Source organism: Equus asinus, chromosome 2 (assembly GCF_041296235.1).
Source record: "Equus asinus isolate D_3611 breed Donkey chromosome 2, EquAss-T2T_v2, whole genome shotgun sequence".
NCBI lineage: Eukaryota > Metazoa > Chordata > Mammalia > Perissodactyla > Equidae > Equus > Equus asinus.
Genome location: NC_091791.1, coordinates 136,332,282 through 136,355,498, shown reverse-complemented (window position 1 = coordinate 136,355,498; position 23,217 = coordinate 136,332,282). Strand labels below are relative to the sequence as shown.

General features: G+C 49.4%; 1 protein-coding gene across 10 annotated transcripts in view; it reads left to right on the top strand.

Moving 5' to 3' along the window:
* Positions 1-23,217, top strand: part of TLN2 (talin 2) — a 413,145-nt gene that overhangs the window by 363,454 nt on the left and 26,474 nt on the right. For 7 of the 10 annotated variants that reach the window (XM_070500480.1, XM_070500476.1, XM_044764772.2 and 4 more), the window contains 7 exons: positions 4,244-4,390; positions 6,716-6,882; positions 7,834-8,017; positions 11,543-11,668; positions 11,878-11,994; positions 14,236-14,421; positions 18,374-18,481. In XM_070500480.1, coding sequence (XP_070356581.1) covers positions 4,244-4,390; positions 6,716-6,882; positions 7,834-8,017; positions 11,543-11,668; positions 11,878-11,994; positions 14,236-14,421; positions 18,374-18,481 — 1,035 coding nt within the window. The remainder of the gene's footprint in view (positions 1-4,243; positions 4,391-6,715; positions 6,883-7,833; positions 8,018-11,542; positions 11,669-11,877; positions 11,995-14,235; positions 14,422-18,373; positions 18,482-23,217) is intronic. The other 3 variants (XM_070500486.1, XM_070500484.1, XM_070500478.1) reach the window with 1 other exon arrangement.

Here is a 23,217-nt window from a genome sequence, read left to right as displayed (position 1 = left end):
TGACCCTCACATGCAGTGTGAGGCAAGAATCATTTGTTCTTCCCCCTTCACCGATAAGCAAACAGAGGCTCAGGGAGCTTAGTTAAATTGTCCAAGACCACACGGCTACAATGGTTAGTGTCAAAGCCACTTAAATAACTCTTTGGAATAAGTGAAGTTTCAAGTAAATAAGTAAATACGTGGAAAAGTCAGGATTTGAACCCAGGTTTGTTGGACCTCATACCCCTTGCTCTTTGGCCTGTAGCAAGCTGCTTCTTGTCATCTTTCTGACATGTTTTCACACACACCTCTCGTTGGTCATCCATCAGCCTTGGGAAGAGGGCAAAGCAGGTCCTGTCCCATGTCACAGGTGAGGGAACAAAGGCCCCAGGAGGTTAGCAGGCTCACCCAGAGAGTCCGGTGGCCAGGAAAGGGCAAGGCTGGAAGCAAGGCCCATGGTCCTTTCTGCTGCCCACTTGGGTGGAGGGTTGAGAGCAGGAGTGGGAGTGGAATCCCGAGATCCCTTCCTTCCTGTTACCTTCATTCCTCGTAGCCTATGAAAACGAAGGAGGGCAGCCTATTTCAACTCGTCCTCCTCAATACTGCATTCCTCCTGCTGGCTGTCCAAAGAGGATGGTGCAGCCAAGTATATAGGAGGTTTGCATGGCCTAGGGGGCCCCCAGGCACCTAGAAGGTAACTGTGTGACATGGCACAGACTCAGCCGCCAGGACCAAGCCCTGGGTTGACCAAGAGCCCCAAGAGTTTCTGCAGCTCTTGCCTCATTTTAGGCTCATCCCGTTGCTTTCTGGTGCTGGTCTTCCTCGGTGCTTCCTTACTGGAAGTTCATCCCTGATGACCACTGTGCCAGCCCCACAGTTACATTTACAGGATCCTTTGCTACATGCATGATGTCACCTCCAAGAAAGGGGCTGAGCATCAGGACAGTGGGGTGTGTTTTAATAGCATGGCCTTCGGAGAGGGGCTGAGGGAGCATGAGAGCATCATTGAGGATGTATTCCCACCATTTATCATGTCTGCCTGTAGGGTTCAGGTCTGAGGCAGGTCAGGAGCAGGTCCCTTCTCCCTCCCACCCCTAGGGTAATTTGGGAGTGATTTAAGAGGCTGGTGCTTGTCCCTGTGCACGGGCACTCTGCAAATGGAAAACTCAGGCTTGGCTCCATGCAGGGAGCAGCAGTGGTGTGGGGGGAACACTCTTTCAGAGCCTTCGTGTTTTCTAGCACGATGGTTTCATACCTTATTCTTCAGCACCCTGACCCAGGGAGGCACTTTGGACGTTCTGCATGTTTGACTCGAGTCTCACTTTTTAAGCATAATTGAACTATTTTTAAACTCTAGGAAAAGCTGCATGTACTCTTGAATGTATTCTAGGCCACATGGTAACCCATCGGGGGCCACCAGTGCCTGGGCCACTGGGGGATTTTGTGAAAACCTCAGGCTGATGCAGTGTCTGCCCTGCCTGCTGTGGTCCGGGAACTGCCAGAAAACTCCTCCTGTTCACTTCATTGACTCATGTAACAGGACTTTCTCAAGACTGTGCAACCAAAGCAAAATACAGGAACCAGTTGGTAGCTGAGGTTCTATCTGACGTTTGTAACCCCAACTTTTAAAGCTTGGTTCACTCAGTCTCAATTGTTGACTTTTTTTGTTTAGGTTTTTTCCTTTTTTTTTTTTTTTTTGAGGAAGACCAGCCCTGAGCTAACATCTACCGCCAATCCTCCTCTTTTTTGCTGAGGAAGATTGGCCGTGAGCTAACATCCGTGCCCATCTTCCTCTTCTATATATGTGGGACACCTGCCACAGCATGGCTTGACAAGCAGGGCATAGGTCCACACCTGGGATCCAAACTGATGAACCCCAGGCCGCCAAAGCAGAGTGTGTGAACTCAACCACTATGCCACTGAGCTGGCCCCTCATTATTGACTTTTTATTGCTTATTATTTTTTTTTTAAAAATATTATTATCTTTAAAAATTTAAAAAAATTTAAAAAATTATCTTTATTTAAGATATAAATTTTAACTCACAGAAAGAGTAGACTAATAACCTTACTTCTATCAATTTTACATGTCAAGGTTCCATGAGAGATTTTATTTGGGGGGCAAAGGTGGGTCTGCTGCTAAATGGAAAAAAGTTAGAAAAACACTGATCTAATGGACAGAGCACTGTGCTGGGACTAGAGACCTGGATCGTCTCTGGCTCTGCCAGGGACCAGCTGTGTGATCTTGGTCCAGTCACATCGCTTCTCTGGGCCTCAGTCTCTTCATGTGTAAATGGGGAGGTTGAATTTGTAAGGTCATTTTTATTCTGAAGTTCTGTAAATGTTTCTGACTCCATTTGCCCCGTCCCTGACTTTCCCAGCAGCATCAACCATTTAGAGATCTATGCTCATCCTTCACAGCAGACCTCTTGCCTTCAGATTAGCGCTGACCCTTGAGTACTTCGGGTTAAATTGCACTCATGCATCGCTTAACAACGGGGATACCTCCTGAGAAATGGGCCATTAGGCAATTTTGTCATTGTGTGAACATCACAGACTGTGCTTACACAAACTTAGATGGTGTAGCCTACCACACTAAGCCGTATGGTACTCATCTTATGGGACCACCATCGTATATACAGTCCGTCATTGACTGAAATGTCATTATGTAGCACATGTCTATATGGATTTGAAAAGCCTCGAGAGCCAGGTTGAGTTTAAAATTTCAGCGGGGCATCCCCCTGCTTCAGCTTGGCCTTGCGTTTAAACTAACAAACACGCCCAGCAAACAGCTGTATTTAAATGGTATGACCTCTGTGTGGGCTGAATTAGAGTGCCTCTCCTCCTCTCAGTGGCAGCTTTGTTGCTGCACTAGTCCAGACCTGTTTGCAGAGCTTCCAAATGTAGGATCCTGGGGTGCCACTCGTGTTGTATTCTGCGTGGAGATGGTTCACAAGAAGCTCAGCCTGATTGGGAAGGTTCCGCAGCTTCACAGTATACAATAGAAGACACCCAAAAGAGCAGAAACTCGACTTTCTGGATCAGAAGAATTTTCTGTTAAATGGCCTTAAACCCTTTGGGCCTTAAGGGGTTAAAGGAATTACCTCTCCACCCCCTCCCCACTCCCAGTGAAAAGCGGTGTTTCAGTAACAGAAGAGTTAACATTTGCAGCCACCTGCACTCCCGGTGACTACCCTTCCTTAAACTCTGACTAATGGGGTGACATTGGAAGGTAGCATCCAGGTAGCCCGGCTTGCCCAGGGTATATTCATAATACTCGAGATCTTTGAGTGACTATTATTGATAGATGCTGGAAGGATAACTCACAGCTTCTTGCTATTGTGGATTCTTGAAATAACACTTATTAACTAAAGCTTAAGTATTGTTTTGTTTTTAGTTGCTTAACTGGGCTGGAAGGCAGGTTATTTATGGCAGCTGTATTGATCAGACCAAAATGAAAATTGATGTCAAACAGAGCCCGAGGAATGCAAACTTTGCAAGGTGGAATTTATTACACCTCAAAGAGACAGCTGGCAGCTTGTCCACAGTGGAGCTCATTTGGCTTCTTTTAGGCAAAGTACCTTTTATAATCACACAGCCCGGGGGTCATTAAAAGAATGCGTGCCTGCTGAGACTTTACCTCGAAAAATGGACCTTTTTAAGGAAACCTCACCGGGCCTGATAAAAAGGAAGCCTGGGCCCAGTATGGTTGCTCTCACCAGGGGGCACAGCTGAGGAAGGGGGTGTTCTGGTTGGTAAACATCAATTTGGCGAGAATCTGAACACCTTACAATATGCTTGATACTAAAGCTATATATTTTGAACTTCTAATTACCTCTAGGGCTATTGGGAGGAATAAATGAAATTCAGTGCATTACCTGCTTACAAGAGGCCCTGACACACAGTAGGGGCTCAATAAATGCTTGTTGAATGAACAGAATTATCCCACAGAGTTCATCTAATTAACATGCTTATCAGGTGACCCGGGATACAGATAAGCAATACACCAGGGAAGGTAACAAAGATTGGAAGGCATGCTAGGATGATGAGGTGCTGGCTTGCTTACCAGGGACTGTGGGCATTTTACAAGCTCTAAAAAGGGAAGCAAAATCAACCAAATCCCATACTTCACCAAGCACAGGCTCCTAATAGCAGTGGAATTTTCCTAGCCAGGCTCCCATAGGACGCAGAGGAAACTTTCCACGTAGGGAAGACCTCGATGGCAGGGGCCGTCATGCTGCTTCCCCCCCTGGGCTTGCCTCCACAGATCGGCTTCCAGATTCGCACTCGTGTGCAGGACCTGGGCCACGGCTGCATCTTCCTAGTGCAGAAGGCAGGGGCCCTCCAGGTGTGCCCCACAGACAGCTACACCAAGAGGGAGCTCATCGAGTGTGCTCGTACAGTCACGGAGAAGGTAAGGGACAGCCCTCGGGTCCCACACAGCCATGGTAACTTGCACTGGCTCTCAGTGACCCTCTGTGACCAGAGACATAAGTGGGAAACTAAGCCAAAAACAACCGGCCCCGAGTCACATCTGCTCATCTTCCCCCCCCCCCCAGGGTCTCACCAGGGAGGCGGCGCGTCAGGGGCCTGGGGGTGATCCATAGGCCCTGAGAAATTGACAGCATGAGAGGGACTATCCCATGCAGGTAGGGCCCTAGTGGTCCACCTTCCTGGAGAGCTCTCCTGGGGACAAACTGGACAGACAGCACGAGAGTCGCGAGGAACCCAGGGAGCCCTCCCTGCAGCCCCCTTTCACGCTTCTGTCCCTGGGCTCCCTATTCGGGGAGGCTCCCAGGTGCTGAGGGCTGAGGAAGAAGGACCTGAAGCTCCTTTCGTGTGAGCTCTTCATTTCCAGATGAGACAGTGCAGTGGGGGAGGGTTACGCCCCCTCGCACAGTCACGCAGGCCGCTTGGTGGAGAGAAGGAACCTGCAGGACATCTGCTTCGAAGCCCGCTGTTTGTAGTGAAGGAGGCTCTAGAATCTCAGCAAAGTGACTTCACCCTTCCAAGCCTCGACCTCCTCGTCTGTGCAATGAGGATAAAGAAATACCATTCCTGGCCCATGGGGCTGTGAAGATTAAATGCGTGTATAAGTGCTTGGCACAGTGCCAGGCACGCTGTTCAAGGTTTAGTTAGTATTAGCGGCTGTTCTTTGTAAACTGCCGGCCAGCACTCTCTCCTCCCAGGAAGTGTCCCCTGGTTAACAGTGCGCCATTGCTAAACCTCCCGTCGTTCGGGGAGCCCCCTATTCTCCACGGCACGCTGGTCCTCTTCTTTGCTTCTCTCTGAGCCACGTTTCGGGGCAGCTGTTTTGCAGGCTGCTGGGAGTGCAGGCTGCAGTACCGTGCTTGCTGCCTTCCCTCTCCTCCCCTTGGGTCCGTGGGACATAGAACTCTGCACTGTTTAGAAGCTTGGCTGATGCCAAGCTTGAGGGGCAGCAGGGGACCCCTCATCTGGAAGCTGCCGCCACAGAGGCTGCTCTACGTGGCCCCTCGCCAAGGCCGAGCAACGGTCTGGCTGTCTCCCCCCAACCACAGGGCTGTCCAGGCCTCCCTGGATGCCCCAGGACGAGGAAATAAATCTCTCAGCTCGAGGAAGCCTTTCTCCCTCCTTTCAAAGCCCTTCCTTGTTGAAGTTACTCTTGCCAAGTTCCCCCATGGAAGACCTTGTAACAGGAGCGTCAGGGAGGGGAGGAGTGGGTCCCAGCTGCATGGTGTTGGCGAGTGTGGCCAAGCAGCATGGTCCTCCTGAACTGGCCTTGGTCTAACTGCTGCTCCCAGCGGAGGCTCCCTCACCTGGGCACCTGGAGAAGGATCAAAGGCACGACTCGGCTCCTTCAGAGCAACTAGCCTTTTCAGCAGTTTCTTGCTACAGGTCCCTGTCCCTCTAAACTCCTAACCTCCTATCTCCACCTGGTGTGTCTTTCTTCCATGTCTTGGTTGTGTCCATGTAACATCCCCCCAGCCGTAAGCCCCTTGACTCGTTCCCCTTCATGTCCTCATCCCCTAGTGACTAGTAGATACTCAGTTAACACCTGCTGACTTGCACACCTTTCACAGTGGATGGGATGCTGCCTTCTATTTATTTTCCTTGCCTAAGTGCTCTGGCTAGAACTTCGAATACCATGTTGAATAAAAGTAGCAAGGATGGGCATCCTTGTCTTGTTCCTGTTCTTAGAGGAAAGGCTTTCAGCTTTCTATCATTGAGTATGATGTTAACTGTGGGCTTGTCACATATGGCCTTTATTATGTTGGGATGCATTCCCTCTATACCCACCTTGTTGAGAGTTTTTATCATAAGCAGGTGTTGAATTTTGTTGGATGCTTTTTCTGCATCTGTTAAGATGATCATATGATGTTTATCGTTCATCTTGTTAATGTGGCATATCACATTGACTGATTTGTGGATGTTGAACAGTCTTTGCATCCCTGGAATAAATCTCACTTGATCATGGTGTATGATCCTTCTAATGTATTGTTGAATTTTATTTGCTAATATTTTTTCGAGGATTTTTGCATCTATGTTTATCAGGGATGTTTGCCTGTAATTTTCTTGTGTTGTGCTTGTCTGGTTTTGGTATCAGGGTAATGCCGGCCTTGTCAAATAAGTTTAGAAAAGTTTCCTTCTCTTTTATTTTTTGAGTGTTTTTTTTTTCAGTGTTTTTTGAGTCCACAAACCTTTGGGTTACATTTTCTCCATTTCTTTGCTCCCCCTGACATTCCCTGTCTGCCTACAGGTGTCCTTAGTGCTGTCAGCTCTCCAGGCTGGGAACAAGGGGACCCAGGCATGTATCACAGCTGCCACTGCCGTGTCCGGAATCATTGCCGACCTGGACACCACCATCATGTTTGCGACTGCGGGGACTCTGAATGCAGAGAACAACGAGACCTTTGCAGACCACAGGTGTGGGAGCAGAGGCAGTCCTGGAGGCTCCTGGGCAGGGAGAGGGTGGGGCTGGCCTGATGGTCTTTGGAGATGCTTCCCAAGAGCCAGAAATGTGGTTATCCATTTTGATTTCAATAGGATGCTCAAGTAGGCAAAGTGAACCACATAATCAAAATAAGTCCCTTTTGCCAACTATAAACACAGAGTCATGTTCCAGCTTTGCCTTTCACAGCCTAAATCCAGCCTGCTGCAGCAGAGGACAGCTTTTTGATCTTTCATTTTCCAAGCTGGAAAACTATGCCTCTGATTTGCTCACCAACCCCAGCGGGACTGGGAGGCGCCGAGGCAGCACATTTATGGGGAGTGGGGCTCCAAGCCTGCCGTCTCGCTCGGACTGGCTCTTCAGGCCCCACTCCGGAGGCTGGTGTTTGGGTCTCCATTTGCTGCTGGAGAGCCCCCCATAATCTTACCATGTGTCTGGCACCTTTCTTCCTCTCTCTTCAGTCCCAGGACTGGGCTAGAGAGGAGATTCCCAATACTCTGTCACCCCTTCCAGAACCCAGGCCCTTAGGCTCTGATGTGACCCAGGCAAGGTCCCCTGACCCATGTGTCCTCACAGCTCACTGTAGCTGAGAAGTATTTTCAGGGATAGTGGGAGCCAGAGGGAAGAGGCTGACCTCTCACTTAGCTACAGGGCTGAGGGGAGAGGGCCAAACTGGTGGGCCTGAATCTGTAATTGAAGTTTTATTGCTAATCTACTATGTGAATTGTGGGCTGGTTTTCTTTCCCAACTTTCCTACACAGATGAGAGCCTGCTGATAAGGGAAGGGAAACACATCACATCTCTTCTTCAAAGCCCGTTAACGAAAAGCCCCCTAGGAAGGGTTTCTCTTCTTCCTAACTACCAGGAACAAAGCTTTGCCCTTTGTCTCTCCCCCTCTGCCCCTTCTGCCCTCTCCTCTTTCTCAGGGAGAACATTCTGAAGACAGCCAAGGCCTTGGTGGAAGACACAAAACTGCTGGTGTCAGGGGCCGCGTCCACTCCAGACAAGCTGGCCCAGGCAGCCCAGTCCTCAGCAGCCACCATCACTCAGCTCGCCGAGGTGGTCAAGCTGGGGGCTGCCAGCCTGGGGTCTGATGACCCTGAGACTCAGGTATGGGTGGGCCTGGGGGAAATGGATCTCCCTCGCGTTCCCACAAACACTGCGCACCAGGCCTCAGAAGAAGCCAAAGCCAAATAGGAAGTGGTGCAGTAAACATTATGTGCCCGAGTGTGTCCATTATGGGGACTGGTAGGAAGCAGTTATTCAGGCAAGGTAGTCACCTGGACTGTGGTGGCTGCCGTGGGGATGGGGACAAGCTGATAGATTTGAGAGGAATCTGTAAAGACGACTCAGCTGAGCTGAACAATTGAACACAGTAAGCGTTTGGAGATAAGGGAGAGGGGGGAGGCCTGGCTGACTCCACGTTTCAGGCCTAGATCAGTGTGTGGATGGTGGCTCCATGTACTAAGCTGGAGCTCCCTGAAGGGAGAGCTGGCATGGGCGGGGAGATGAAGGTGAGTTGGGTTTGGGGTGTGTTGAACTGCAAGTGCCAGAGAGACGTGCTGGTAGAGCTAGTGAGTGGGCATAAGCCTGCTCAAGTACGGGGATGTGGCCTCGGGTCGTTGGCATATAGACAGTGACTGCAACCACAGGAGAGGAAGAGCATGGAGTGAGAGAAGGGGTTTCAAGGCAGAGCTGAGGATTTCACCATTTAGGACCATATTAAGGAGAAAGAGATGCCTGAGGAGATTGAGAAGCAGCAGCTGGTAGGAGGAAAGCCAGGGAGCCTGATGTTAAGAGGAGGGAGTGTTTCAACCCACAAAAACACGGCTGAGGAGTCCAGAAAGGTGAAGGTCGAGATCTGGCCACTGGTCCTAGTGGTCTGGAGGGCAGTGGGCCCCCAGCAAGGGCTGTTTGTGTGGACTGGCCAGATGAGGGTGACAAAAGGAAGCCAGCCTATATAGACATCCCACTTGAGAAGTTTGCTTCTGAAGGGGAGGAGAGAGAGGGCCTGAGGGGTACGGAAGGGCTGTGTGCTCCTGGGACTCTGTGCTTCAAATTTAGCAATTTCGCTGAAGCTATCTGTCTGTTCCTTGGTCCCCCGCCTAGACCGTCAGCTCTTCAGGGACGGTAACCACGCTTTATTAATCTTTGAAACCTAAGCACCCAACACAGCTCGAAGCAGATGGTGGATACCCAACAAATACATGTTCAGCTGTTGAACTAATGGCCAACCAGGGCCATTGGTAATGGATTCTGCCCATTCCCGAGTGCAAACTTAAAAATCCCTCTCTTCTCTCTGTCCCCCCAGCACCATCAAATGGTAAACACTTCCGTTTTCACTGCTTAAACCTTACCCAGTAAACTGTCTATTTGCCCCATTTGGACAAAACTGGATAGAAAGCCCCCTGCCATCCAGTGCCCGGGTTGACGGCAGTGACTGTTGTGGCTACCAGCTTTGCTCCCACACAGCCATGGCCCTTCCCCTCCCGAGGTCCTCCAGTGCAGCAGAACTCCGTGAGGAGACATTCCATATGTTGTGTTTTACTCCTTCTGCTGGGTTTCTCTTTGATAACATCAGAGCTCAGATTGGCTGCCCTCTGGAATCTGAAGCATTCACAGAAATCCCTGCCTGCAGTATTGTCCTTACCCCCGAGGAGGAAGGAAAAGCTTGAAAACGCATCAGTGAGGTTGGAACTCACGTTCTCTGAGCCTGGCTTCACTTTAGGAGGAGTGAATCACCCGGGGAGGATTTAAATCTTTGAACACAGAGAAATGTAGCAAATTGCTTAGAGCCTTAGCTCCCAAATGATCTAGATGTCCTAAAGCCCCTACTTCTACTGAGACCTCTCATGGAAAGTACCCCCTCAGAAAAATGTCCCCACTCGCTGGTCAGTCGTCCAGTGACCATGGATGGGAGCCCTGGGTGTTGGCTGCACACCTTTGCTTGCTGTGCCTGGGTCTCCTCTCTCCGCCCCTCCCCACTGTGATCTCAGGAATCAGTGTGAGGGCCGCGCACATCAGCCGCTCCTCACGAGCCCCGTCACACCCAACCTGCCCTGTGGTTTCAGAGGTTGGCAGAGGTTCTGTGCACCTGTGGGCAAGAAGGCACAGGATAGAGATGGAGACGGAGAGGGTGGGAGGGGGCAGGAGGCTGTGAAATTGCAGAGTTGCTGTGCTTGCACCCGTCTGGGACACTAGAGTCTCTAATGTGTTTTCACGTTATTATCCCGTTCATCCTCACAGCAGGGTGGTGAGACAGGCAGGGCTGGCACTGCTAGTCCCATCTGTAGATGAGGAAGCAGAGCTGTAGAGCATAAGACAGCGTGGAGGTTAAGACCGTGGTTCCTGGGATCACACTGACCAGAGTCTGCCTCCCGACCCTGCCGCTCCCGGGCTCTGGGAGTATGGACCTGAGCGCCATAGTTCCCACGTGAAATGGCAGTGAGGATTAAACAAGATAGTGTGTGGCGTGCTTGGCTCAGCACCTGGAACACTGCCCTCAACAAAGAGAAGTGGTGGTGCTGGTTGCTGTTACAGAAGTAGGAGTTGTTACTGTAGCCACTGGATGGAGAAGTAAATGTAGTGCCTGATAGCATGTAATTCCTAAACGTGGCTGGTACTTTAGATTCCAAGTCCAGCATACTGAAAAATAGCCTGTGGTCTCTGCTCGATTAGAAGAGTGAAGATACTGTATTATATCCAGTGTCATGGGGGTACACGCCCGTGTACTCGTTCATTCACTCATTCCACGAGTTTTTGCTGAATGCCCCTCCATGCCAGGCCTTGTTTTGCATGCAAAACACTACAGACAGAAGCTCAGGCCGGCCCTCCTGGAGCCTACATCCAGGTCGGGGGAGAAGAGAGACAGTGTATAAGTGAATGAATCATAAGGTAATCCCACAAACTGGTAAGCTCTGTAAATAAACAGGGCAAGCTGAGGAAGTCTCAGTGGGGGGGGATGGGCCTCTAGGTAGGGTGGTCTGGAAAGATCTCTGAGGACATGACATTTGAGCTGAGACCTGACTGATGAAAAGAGCCAGCTTCCAGGCCGAGAGAAGAGCAAGAGCAGAGGCCCTGAAGTAGGAATGAGTTAGGATTTCCAGCTGGAAAGAAGGACAGACCATGTGCCTATAGCATCTGAGTGAGTCAGAGAACGCTGTGAACCAGAGCTGGTGGTACAGGTGGGGTGCCATGGATGCCTTGCAGGCCAAGATATGAGGCTTGCATTTTGTTCTTGGTGTTTTTGGTTACCAGTTCAGGGCACAGGTGAGTGGTGTTGCCACTTAAGTGTCTGCTTAGCTGTCTTCATACTTTCATAGGCAACTTGTCAGCAGAGCTGCCAGCTAGGAGGTGTTTGCCCATGCTAAGTATACCTGGGTTCTGCATTGTGGCTCAGCGTCAGCCTCCCTTGGGGAGGTTCTTAGAGTCTGGATGCTGGCTCTTCACCCAGACTCCTGCATCAGAATCTCTGGGGGTGGCTCCTGGGGACTCTGCCTTGCTGCAGGCTTGAGAGCTACTGATGTAGAGACCTGCCTCCCACAGGCCCCCACCTGCCTCCGGGCTGTGTGCCCTTGGTGAAGCAGCAGGTGACTGCTCGAGGCAGGCTCACCTGAGCTCCATGCTCTCTTCCAGGTGGTGTTGATCAACGCCATCAAAGATGTGGCCAAGGCCCTTTCAGATCTCATTGGTGCTACCAAGGGAGCAGCCAGCAAGCCCGCCGACGACCCCTCCATGTACCAGCTCAAGGGGGCCGCCAAGGTAGAGTGGAGCCCCAACAATGGGCACGTGTGCAAGGGGAGTGCTGGAGTGAGGAAAGCACACACAAGAATATCAGGAGAATACGCATCTGGGCCCATTTCTCACTTACAGAGAGGTGTTCATGCTCATGGCACTAGATCTGGAACTAAAAGGAGTAGGGATTGGACTTGAGTGCACTCCGTTTTCTCTTGGCCTCTCTTCCTATGCAGGTGATGGTGACCAATGTCACCTCCCTCCTCAAGACTGTGAAGGCGGTGGAGGACGAGGCCACCCGGGGCACACGAGCGCTGGAGGCTACGATTGAGTACATGAAGCAGGAGCTCACGGTAAGGAGCTAACAATCACCTCCCTCAGACACCCATGTCCAACAGCTGACCCCAGCGCAGTCTTCTCTTCTCAGAGGTTTTTTAGCTTAAATAGGTTTTACCTGGAGCGCCTGACCTAGGGAGGCCCGCTCACCTACCTGCAGTAACTTTGTATAATTGAGACCCCACGTGTAACTGACCACCTCAGAATTTGGCTAGTGTCAATTTGTAATTGTCACTAAGAAATTAATGGGAATATATCACTTATGCCTATCCAAGTTTAATTCCACTAAAATTACAGCTCGAAAAGAAAGCATTACAGAAGATTCTTGGCAAAAGGAAAACTCATTATGGCTATTTGTACTCACTTTGAGTCTAAATGGCATTTGTAATGTGTAGCCACACACGGCCCCCGTTGATTCCCATTGCTTTCAGCACCAGCTCACACTCCTGCACACCTAGGGATTTTGGAGTCTGAGGTTCACAGTTAGAAGAACCTGAATGCCTTTACCTGAGGCACTTCCCTTTCACATCCAGCTTCCTTCTGTTTGAGATGTCTGATCTCAGAGAAATTGACCCTGTGTTCTTTCTTGCCTGGTTCCAGCATCGTAGCATGCGGGCGTTCTGGCGTTACCATGATATGGATATTACCTACTGCTCTTTTGATGCCATGACTGTTGTGGATTGACTCGTCCTAATCCCTAGAAATAGAAATATGCTTAAAATGAGTGGTTTCAAACCAAGAGTTCTTTTTAATAAGAGGTCCTGTCACAGATTCAACTTCATTTTTGGAGGGAGGAGGAGAGGACCTGCCTTTGCTGCCAGCGGTTCTGTATCTTTAGAACCTGTGAAGGCCACAAGCCCCTGAGGGTCAAAAGTAGAAGTGAACAGTTCTACTGGGTTTTTGTTGTGGAGCCTTGGGGTCTCTTGTCCTGTTTTTAATGCCTCCAACCTTGCTTGGTGTTGGGTTTAGTTCTCACACAAGGGAGAAACTGAAAAATACAGGTGGCGTCCTTGAGTGCTGCTGCCTGGCACTCTCCTGTGTACATGGGCTGGGTGTTTCCTACCAAAAGTCTAAACATGTGTTCTGATAGGTGTGGGTGGGCCTAATGATGGCCGTGGAAGAGGAGGTTTGAAATTTGGAGCTTTCCTGGGAAATTACGGACACGTGGTCAACCCAAGTATACCAAAGTGGTTTAGCATTGACCCAGATTGTGATTTACCATGGACATAGGAGGTTTCCAAAGAAGCGTGTGCCACGAGGCCCCTGTGAGTATGGAGGGCTCTGTACGTGTGGCACTCATCCCCCTGTATCATTCAGGGGTGGTTCTGGGCAGCCTAACTGCAGCCATCCATTTTGAGGGGGGTGCTGATGTTTGGCCCTGGTTGGTGCATGGCAGGGATGCCGGCTGGGTCCTCCCTTCTGCCTCAGGGAAGACTTCCCTCCTGAAATGTAGCTGAAGACAGAGCAGCCCCAACTGGAGTCCTTGTGTGCAGGAACACATGCACATTCAGCACACAGCCAGGGCACCACTCACTCATGATAGACACACAAGACATGTGGCCTGGAAGTACTAACAGCTGGCTTGACTGACAGGTGGAACTTGAAAGTGGGATTTTCACTTACCCTGGTTAATTTATTTCAGCTTCTTTAAAGGGGTGTGTGTGTGGATGTGTGTGGTTAAATAATTCACAGCGTCACCGTGGTGCACTCAACATGAACGCCTCTGCACAGTTATGCAGTTATATTTGTGAGACAGGCTAAGAATAGAAGAAACTGAAAGCTTCATTTCCCCGCCCTACACCCCCTTAAAGAGAGAGAGGCAAGTCCAGCATGATGCATCCGGGTCAGTCCTGCCCGGGAACCAGCATTGGGACTGCGGAGTTTCTGGGAACTGCCGAAGCACCAGCAGGGATGGAGCAAAAGAACTGAGAAGAGACACAACCGCCTCCCCAGGATAGTTCCCCAATATTGAGTGTCAGCTTCTACAAACAAACGGGTTAATGCCGTAGCTAAGTCTCCCTTACCAGATTGTTCCTGTGAATGCCGAGTACAGGTGTGCGAGGCTTATCCATGCTGGGGTCTTGAAAGCAAGAATGATATTACTGTGCTCAAATTAAATTTCTAATTTCCTGCCATTTGACAGTTTCTTCCCATTGCTGGCTCAGCTTTCAGACACTGAGCTGCAGCCTGGGCAGAGAAGAATGAATTATTTTTGTCCTTCCCTTTTTGATTTTTTTTTCACCTCTTCTAACTTCCAGGTGTTCCAGTCAAAAGAGATACCTGAAAAGACATCATCACCTGAAGAATCGATAAGGATGACGAAAGGCATCACCATGGCAACAGCCAAAGCCGTGGCCGCTGGGAACTCCTGTAGGCAGGAAGATGTGATCGCCACCGCCAATCTGAGCCGCAAAGCCGTGGCAGATATGTTGACGGCTTGCAAGGTAAAGGCCTTGGTGTTGCTTTGGATGGATAGTGGTGGTCTGTCCTGACTGACTGTGCCGTTTAGCCTGGAGAATGGGCGGGGCTGGCCGTGTGTAGAAGTGAGCAGCTCAATACCTTAGACTTTGTAGAAAATATGTGCTGAGGGCACGTGTGTATCAGCTAGTGGGAAACGACTCTCTAGGGTAGTTTTATGTTTGAGAGGAGATAGAGTTGGCCTGCTGACTTAACCCTCCCACTTCTCCTCTCAGTCCTTCCTAAATAGGCAGGACACCTTACAGAGGGTGGTGGAGGCCATGCTGATGGTAGTAGAGGGACTGTGGCCTTTGTTCAGGCCCTCTAAATGAAAACTGCTTCTCCCTTCCACCTGTACCCTTTCCTGCCTCCGTAGGCCAGCCATTCTGTGCTAGGAGGGGTGTTGCCATAATTGGGTGAGGAAGTGAGTTAGAGGAAGAGAACAGAACAGAACGTCGGGGCACTGCCTTTTTGGTCTCTATGCCAGAATCTTGGAGAAACTCTTTTGATCCTTGGGTGGACACCAGGGCAACTGCCCTGAGCCCGTGCTTGGTGAGGGAGCTGGGGAAACCTGAGCTTCACAACCTTTATTTTTTTATCCGATAAGAAAGTGAGCCCTCAGAGCCCCCAACCCCCTACATCCCATTGAGCACCCCTACCCCAGACCTTCACTCTTCTGGGACAGCCTTGCCCGAGGGCCACTGACTTCTGCTCAGTGATTGATTGGTAATCCCCTGCCATGGTGAGCAGGCAGGGGTGAACCACAGGAGTTGGGGTCTGAGGGGATAGGGCCAGTCTTTGTGGTGGAGTGAGTTGTGGGGGCAGCTGGCGCCAGGTCCGGGCAATGGCTTCTCAGGGATTCCTCAGATGGGGTAGGATGAGGAGGTAACTGGGCAGAGGGAGGGTGAGGCAGCCAGGCTGAAGGAATGGGTGTGCAAGGGCCTGGTGTGGGAGACAACACCACATTGACTGCTCTCCTGGGTGTGATGGAGGGTAGAGCCTGGGGGGTAGGTGGGGAGAAGAGGGTGGCAGGGTGATACAGCCGCTTTCATGAAGGACCCTGTGTTCTGGGCCAGGGAGTTTGGACTATCTTCCGAGGCCCCGAGTATTTGCCGTTTTGATGTGCTTAGTGGAATCTCCCCGTCAGAAGTGATAACTCCCAAAGGAGGATGGTACCTGCCTAGCACGGTATGGCCTGAATGCCGTCATGGTGTACATGCAGGGTCCCTCCTAGTTTGGGAGGGGCTGCCATGTATATTCTATCATTTCATCCTACATAAGAAAGGCAAGAGGAATTGCCCTAATTTGATGGATGATGAGACAGGCTTGGAGAGATTAAGTGGCATGACCAAGGTCATACAGCCGTTACTATCAGTTCTTTCAGAACTGAAACCGAGTCTTCTGATTTCATGCCCAGTCTGTTTCTGCTGCCCATGGCCTCCCAGCCATCGTGCTCAAGGTTGCTGTGGTTGATGAATGACAGGTACTTTGTCTCCTTGTTACAGACATGAAATGAAAAGGGAAATTAAACAGAAAGAAAGACAATGATTAAGGTGGAAATGGAAGGCAGCTCAGATTCTCAAGTCTCTTTCTAACACACATCCCCCTGTTTTCAGGGAAGGAGGTTAAGGATTGAAGTACAAGTGCTGTTTGCCCAGCCTCAGCTCCTTGCTGTTGTCTTCCTTCTGGATCAGACCATCCTGATTCTGCAGGAGAAAATAACAGCCAGAATTTCACACACCAAAGCCAGACTTGATGACAAGTGTCACCACTGAGCCCTGAGACGCCTGTTAAGAAGGAACTTATTTAGCAGACTTATTCACATTTACATTTCCTTTGGTCTCCCATATTTCCCACCCCTTTGCAGAAAAGAAATGAGGCAGCATGGCAGAAAGAGCATGCATGCAATAAGGAATATATAGCATGCCGGGGATGCTAAGTGATGGATCCAGAAGGAACCCTTCTATCGCAAGCAGAGGGCCAGGTGGCCATTTCCAAGCACTGCCCTTGGGGCTGAGCAGGGTAGCTGGGGCAAAATGGAAGGGCAGTAGGTTAAATACCGGCTCATTTTGTTAGAAAGGGAGGATTACACTAATTCCTCAGGTGGGGGAAGGACTTCCCTACACCCTAAGTTAATTCTAGTGTCTGTTTCTTTCTGGTCTTACCTTCATGTACATATGTCTACATTAGACACAATTTTATATCTACTATTACAATTAATGTTATATGGCTGTGTCTTTGTTCCTGCAAGTCATTATAACTGACTCTTTAATGACCACAAAATACTCTGTTAATGAATATATTCTTTTCTCCATTATCAGATATTTAGGTTGTCTGCATTTTTTCTTATCATAAACTTTACTGCAATGAACATCTTTGGGCATATCTGTTTTTTCTATGCTTTGGATAATTTCCTTAGGCAGGACTCCCAGAAGTAGAATTAGTGGATCAAATGATATGACATTTTAATTGTTGGCAGATCTCTGTCCCAAAGTTTTCTACCAACTTACAGAGCCTCCAGCCGTGGAGAAGAGTGCCTCACCCTCGCTCCCACACAACTCTCATTGAGGGCCTTGCATGTCACCTACTGGAGGTGACAGTGAGTGCCTCATAGTCCATGTGGTCCCCTGGTTGTGTCTCATCAAACCAGGTGTAGGGGTCTGTCCTCACACTTGGAGACACGGGAACAAGGATGAGTAAAACATAATAGTGGTTGAAGGCATGGCAAGTTAGTCCTCAGATGAGTAAAACCGGGCTCTTAAATCACAGATGCTGGCCACTGGGATTATCCCCACTCCTTCCAGGGGATAATGAGGGTGCAGGTGAGGGGAGAACCTACAGGTGTTCTCACCAGCACCCCAATCCTAGGGAGCAGGGCTTGAGTGGAAGGAGCGTGGAGACTGGTCACTTTCCCCTTCTGCCTTGACCTTGTATCCTAATGTATGTATTTGTCCTGATTTGTGATTTATTTACAGTTTTCTATTTTATGTATTCTCATAAGCCCCTCAAGTTCTTTCCAGAGGCTGTAGAAAGAAGAAAGGCTAAATGGGTAGTATTGCCAGATTTAGTAAATAAAAAATAGAGCATCCCATACTCGTGCTAAAAATTTTTCATTGTTTATCCAGAATTCAAATGTAACTGCATGTTCTATAGTTAATCTGGCAGCCCCATGAATGAATGTGTCATCTGAAATGATATATTATGAATGACTCAAGTCAGCAGGTCACAAGTGCAAGAAAAAAGCACAGGATGCCGTGTTAACCATATGTCCTGGTTTGCTTATCTCGACATGTATAATGTGGGATGAGTTATTTGTGGTGCCTCAGAGGGTACTGGGGAGCTCCTTATCTGAAGTTTCCCAGGAGCCTGAGGGCCCTGGTCGGGAGACTCCCTGTGACTGCAGCGTGGTCAGGACCCCGAGTGAGGACCTGGGCATGATGAGCCTGTGAGCAGAGGGGTCTCCAAGACTCCTCACGCTGCTGGAGAAAGGTGGGCTGGCCCTGGGACAACACATGTCCTGCTGTAAGCCCAAATCGTGAGTCTTTCCTGGCCTTTCTAGTGCATGTGGAATTTCTTACATTTCAATAAAAGGGGGCAGGGAGAAAGGAAGGAAAGAGGGACCAGATTCGCTTGCTTTGTCTGGTCCCAGGACACTAAAAAAGGCAAGACCTAAAGTGCTGTCAGGGAACCCTCTGTGGGGACAGTTGGGAGGTGGCAGGAGAGTGTGGAGGGGCTACCACCTCTATCTAGGGAGTCAGGGGAGGTTTCTGATGAGGGAGGTCACTGAGGGTACGGGAGAGGGAGTTCCAGAATTGAGATCTGCCTCTGAGTCCAGGGCTGCACAAGACTGCTAGCCAAGTGACTCCCCACTCGCCACCTAGTCCACTCACCAGCTGGCTCTTCCTGTTTTAAGATGTCAACTTTCCCTTCTCTCTCCAGCAAGCATCCTTCCACCCTGATGTCAGCGAGGAGGTACGCACCAGAGCCTTGCGGTATGGGACGGAGTGCACCCTCGGCTACCTGGACCTTCTTGAGCACGTCTTGGTGGTGAGGAGGGGCGTGGGCCAGGCCAGAGCTGGGGAGGAGCTGATTCGGGTACAGACCATCCTTTGCTCGTGAAAACTCCTTAGAGCACTGTGCAGGCTCCACTTGTGAGGCTGGGACTGGATTAAGCTGGAAGGTCTCCCGCATCACACTGCTCCATCACACTGAGATAAAAGCCTAGCCTGGAGGAAGCTGCGGTTAGAATCCAGGAGAGCCGGCTCTCGCATTGCACCAGAGAGGCAAGACTAGCATGGAAGAGGGTAGGGGACAGCAGAGCCACCACTGAAAAAATGTCAGGAGGTCCTGTTAGGAAGACACCAGTCCATCCTCTGAGGACAGGGAAGGCTGCTGAAAGAGCCACACTAGCCTCCATGACAACTTAGGGAGAAACATCGCCAGTGCCACAGGTGACCTGCTAGCCTCTTGTGACTTCCTCCAGTCCTTCAAGAATGGCTCAGACCACATTAAGTGTGACACTTCCCTTCCTCTGATGACCTTCCAATAGCCTGGCCTGCCCACATGGAGCTGGGCCAGAGGGCTGGTACAGAAGACACCAGTGGGGCATGCGGTGGTAATGGCCCCATGGACAGCCTACACGGGAGCCTGCACCGACTCCCAGTTCCTAGGGTGGCTTGGCTCCCCTCAAGACCCAAAGGGCCAAACCATGGGCTCCCAGGAAGTATATTTGGTGTGTGTTTGTCTCTGTCTAGTCCTAGGAGCCATGTTTAGAACTATGGGAGGTCTGGGGCAGGCCCTGAGAGAGTTTATTCAGGAGTCAGACACACCCAGAAAAGAACTGATGATGTCTCCCCTGCCATCACTGCCCTTGCTCCTTCTCAAACCTGAAATAAAAAAAAGCTCCAACAGACCACAGAGGACTGTCAAGCCTTTCATTTGCTGGGCATTGAAATTGTTCTCATTTTGTCATTGCATAGCCACGTGAGGTTTGCCAGGCAAAGGAATGATCTGGAGAAGTTAGGCCCCTTGGTTGAGGTCACCCAGCTAGTGGGACAGACCTAGGACCAAATCTTAACTCTTATTATTTCCAGCTCTATGCTCATTCTAGCATTTTGCTGCCTTCTCCTTAAAATTCAATTAAATCACCTTCTGATGTTAAGCATTTTAGATCTTAAGGGAACATGACTTTTATTCTTCACCCAGGTAACTAGCCAGTGCAAAAGTCAATCTTTTGTGAGAGTAGCCAGTCTGGGCTTACTAACATTGGGCTCCAAAAGCCAGAATTCTCATGAATAGAAACCAGTGTATTGCACATGGGCCAGAAAAAGAACACCTCGGCGAGTGTTCACAGGCATAGCTGCTCCAGCCAGACCAGCTCTCTGTGTTGGGAGGTAGTTAAGTGTTCAGTCCGTGAGCATGCCTAGCAGGAAATTCAGGGTAGAGAATGAAGCCAGCGAGGCTTCCAAACGGCATCTTTTTCTTGATGGAACGATATATTCTTAGTCACATGGACCCTTGTTATATCTGAACATTTGAAAGTATAGGCATAGGTTTAGAAGCCTTGAGTTCAAATCCCACCTCTGCCCCGTAAATAGCTACATGGCCCCTGTCTTATCTGGGCTCCACTTTCCTCAGGTGTTAAACCGGCAGTTTACTGGGGATTAAATGAGAGTGTCTGAGCTCCCGTTTGCTGCCTGCTTCGTTGGCTCCACCGGGAAGGTGCCATGCCCAGCTAAGTGGTGGTGCCGGGCTTGAGGCGACGGTGCCCTCGCAGCTTCCTAAGCAGGGGCTCTTTCCCAACACCCCATTTCTCCTTGTTTTCTGTCTCTCACGCTTTTGTGTCTGTCTTGTTCATTTGTTGGAAGGGAGGTCATACTGGATCCTTTTATTATCCAAACGAGGGACCGTTATTTTGCGCTTTTCCCTCAGTTCAACTTCTTGGTTAAACTGCATTTTTCCCAGCACCTATGTCTGTATCTGGGCAGCGTTGGTAACTTGCCCAGCATCTGTGGGTCCAGGCCCCTGTACACGTGGCCTTCAGCTTGGCGCCTTCCACCTTGTGTCTTGGTGAGCCATTTAATGAGAATGTCACTGTGTAGGGGTCCACCTCCAGCTGCATCTGACAAATCCACAAACCTGGATGAAAAGGAGGTAACAGCCTTTTTTAAGGTATTTAATGAAGTGACGATCTCTGGTTTCACTCTCCAGCAAAAAAGACAGCTTGTACGAGGGAGAGGAGTGCTCCCTTTGTGAGAAGGGCAGGTGCCAGCACTTGTCTTGAGAAGTTTCTCCCAGGAGACAAGGAAAATGGAACCGAGGTCCCCTCCTGGACCTCAAGCCAGCTTTGGATCCTTTCCCAGGACCTGGGAACCAGGTGCTGCCTCCCCCAATGTTTCCTCTCTCCTCCTCACTTCTCCTCTCCATACCCACCTTGTTTGGGTGAGCAAAAGACAGCAAGTCCTCCCGAGGGGGTGAGTGGATGGTTGGCCTCTTTGCCCGAGAGGAGGCCAAGGGGTCCAGGGCCTCTGTGAACATTAGGGAAGATCTAGGAGCCATTCCCAGGCCACACATTCGGAGACCCCAGCTTTATGGCCACTTAATTACTATGTCAGGCATCAGCCCTAATGATAGCAGCTTTTTCTGGAACAGGCAGAAGGGCACTTGCCGCAGGAAGACCCCACATCACGTGTAATTTGGGAGGTTTCATTGTGGGGCCCAGAAGTTGGCAAGAAGGGGAGCAACCAGTCCGCTCTTTTTCTGGGCCCGGGCAAGAGCGATGCACTGTACAGCCGGGTGTGCTCCTGCTGGGGCTGCTCACGTTCGCCAATTCATTTTCTGCTGTGGATTCTTCCTTGTATTTACCAGAGAAACAGGACTCTTAAACCTTATGTGTTGCAAACTTGGGTGGTGGTTGTCTGTTAAATGCCTGCCACCTGAGTTTCTTTTCATCCTTCTATACAATGATTGTCATTGTAACCTGTAATTATGGTAGAGAAATAAATGTCCTGTTTATCGCTGTTTTGAGATTGATATTGTGAAGGTAGCTGGTGCTAAAATGAAATCATTAATAGGAAGAAAAGCTAAATGACATTAAAACTACTTATAAAACACGTCTTTTCAAGAAGGATGTTTTTACCTTTTTTAAAATATTTTATTTATTTATTTTTTTTGAGGAAGATCAGCCCTAAGCTAACATCTGCCAATCCTCCTCTTTTTGCTGAGGAAGACCGGCCCTGAGCTAACATCCGTGCCCACCCTCCTCTACTTTATATGTGGGACACCTGCCACAGCATGGCGTGCCAAGCAGTGCCATGTCCACATCCGGGATCCGAACCAGTGAACCTCGGGCCGCTGAACCGGAACGTGCGCACTTAACCGCTGCACCACTGGGCTGGCCCCTGTTTTTCCCTCTTAATGCTGACAAGTGCTGATGGTTCTGACTTCCAGAGAAATATTGTTGAAATAGCATTGTGTATTTGTTCATATATTTGTTTTTGTCTCTTTAGAAAGCTAGACATACTCTTTGAAGGGTGTTTTCTAATAAAAATATAGGAAGAAAATAAACCTCCATTTCCAGGGAATTATCATAAACATATGAAAGACACAAGCTCCTGACTAAAAATTGCAGAACCCCTGTGACAGCATTCCCTCACCTTAGCTGTGGACATTTGTGGTCTTCTTGGGCCTGTAGCCAAAAATAAGTTCACGCTTCAAATTATTAGCCTTAACTCCTTCTCCAAAGAAGACTTGGGAGAAATCTGGGCTAAAATGAGGCTAAAGCAAGGAAGTCTGTCCTACACTGAGAGGCCCACGAGCCACAAGACTGGTGAGGCCAGTGCCAGTAGAGACCCGACAAGAGCCGAGGGAAACAGGGATGCACGAGCACAAACTCATGTCCGTATCTGAAGGAACTTTGAGACAATCAGAAAATGAAAGCCAAATTGCCAGGTTAGAGAAGACATCAGATTTGTGTTGAGATTAGGGCAGAAGAAAAGAGTACTGAGGTTAGCTATTTGGAGGTGGTGAATAAAAAAGCAATGAAAAAGCAGAAATTTTCGTGCATGCACGCACACCCTCATACAGCCCAGCCTGCGCTCCTCCTCACTCTCTGGTCTCTATGGGAAGACCAGGTGCAATCAGATGACCACAGCATCTCCATTCTGAAAGGAAAGTCAGCCTAAGTCAGAACTGTAGCAGGAGATCTTAGGAGAGTCCTCCTGGAGCACTTGGACGGGTGACCTCTTGTTTGATGGATTAAAGAGACTTTGTAAGATCCTGAATGCTGAAGAAAGGCCAGATAATTGTCCAATTTTTATAAAAGGGGAAAGAGGAAAGTAGAAATTAAGATTTGGAGAAAGTGTCCAAGGATTTACAGAAATAAATGGAGGTCACTTTCCAGCAGCACAAGGAGGAGGTTCAGGGCTCATCTCTCATGGGCTGCCCTTCTTCAATTGAGGCCCGTGAGAATGTGGGGACAATGACATTGCTTTAGCCTTGTTCAGTTCAAATGTCTTAGGGTCAAGGATTCTTCACCTTTTTTGACTGGCTTTTATATTTTAGTTTTACTTGAGAAAAGCTTTGGAAATACAGAAAACCATAACAACATCCGTGTGCCCACCCTCTATAATTAACTAATTTTGTTAATTAACATTTTGTCCTATTTGGTTCAGATATTTTTAAAGAAACATATCAATAATAATTAATTTTGTCTCCCTTACCAACCCCATTCTCCTTTTTACTCTATCTAGGCACAAATAACTGTCATGATTCTAGTGTTCTTA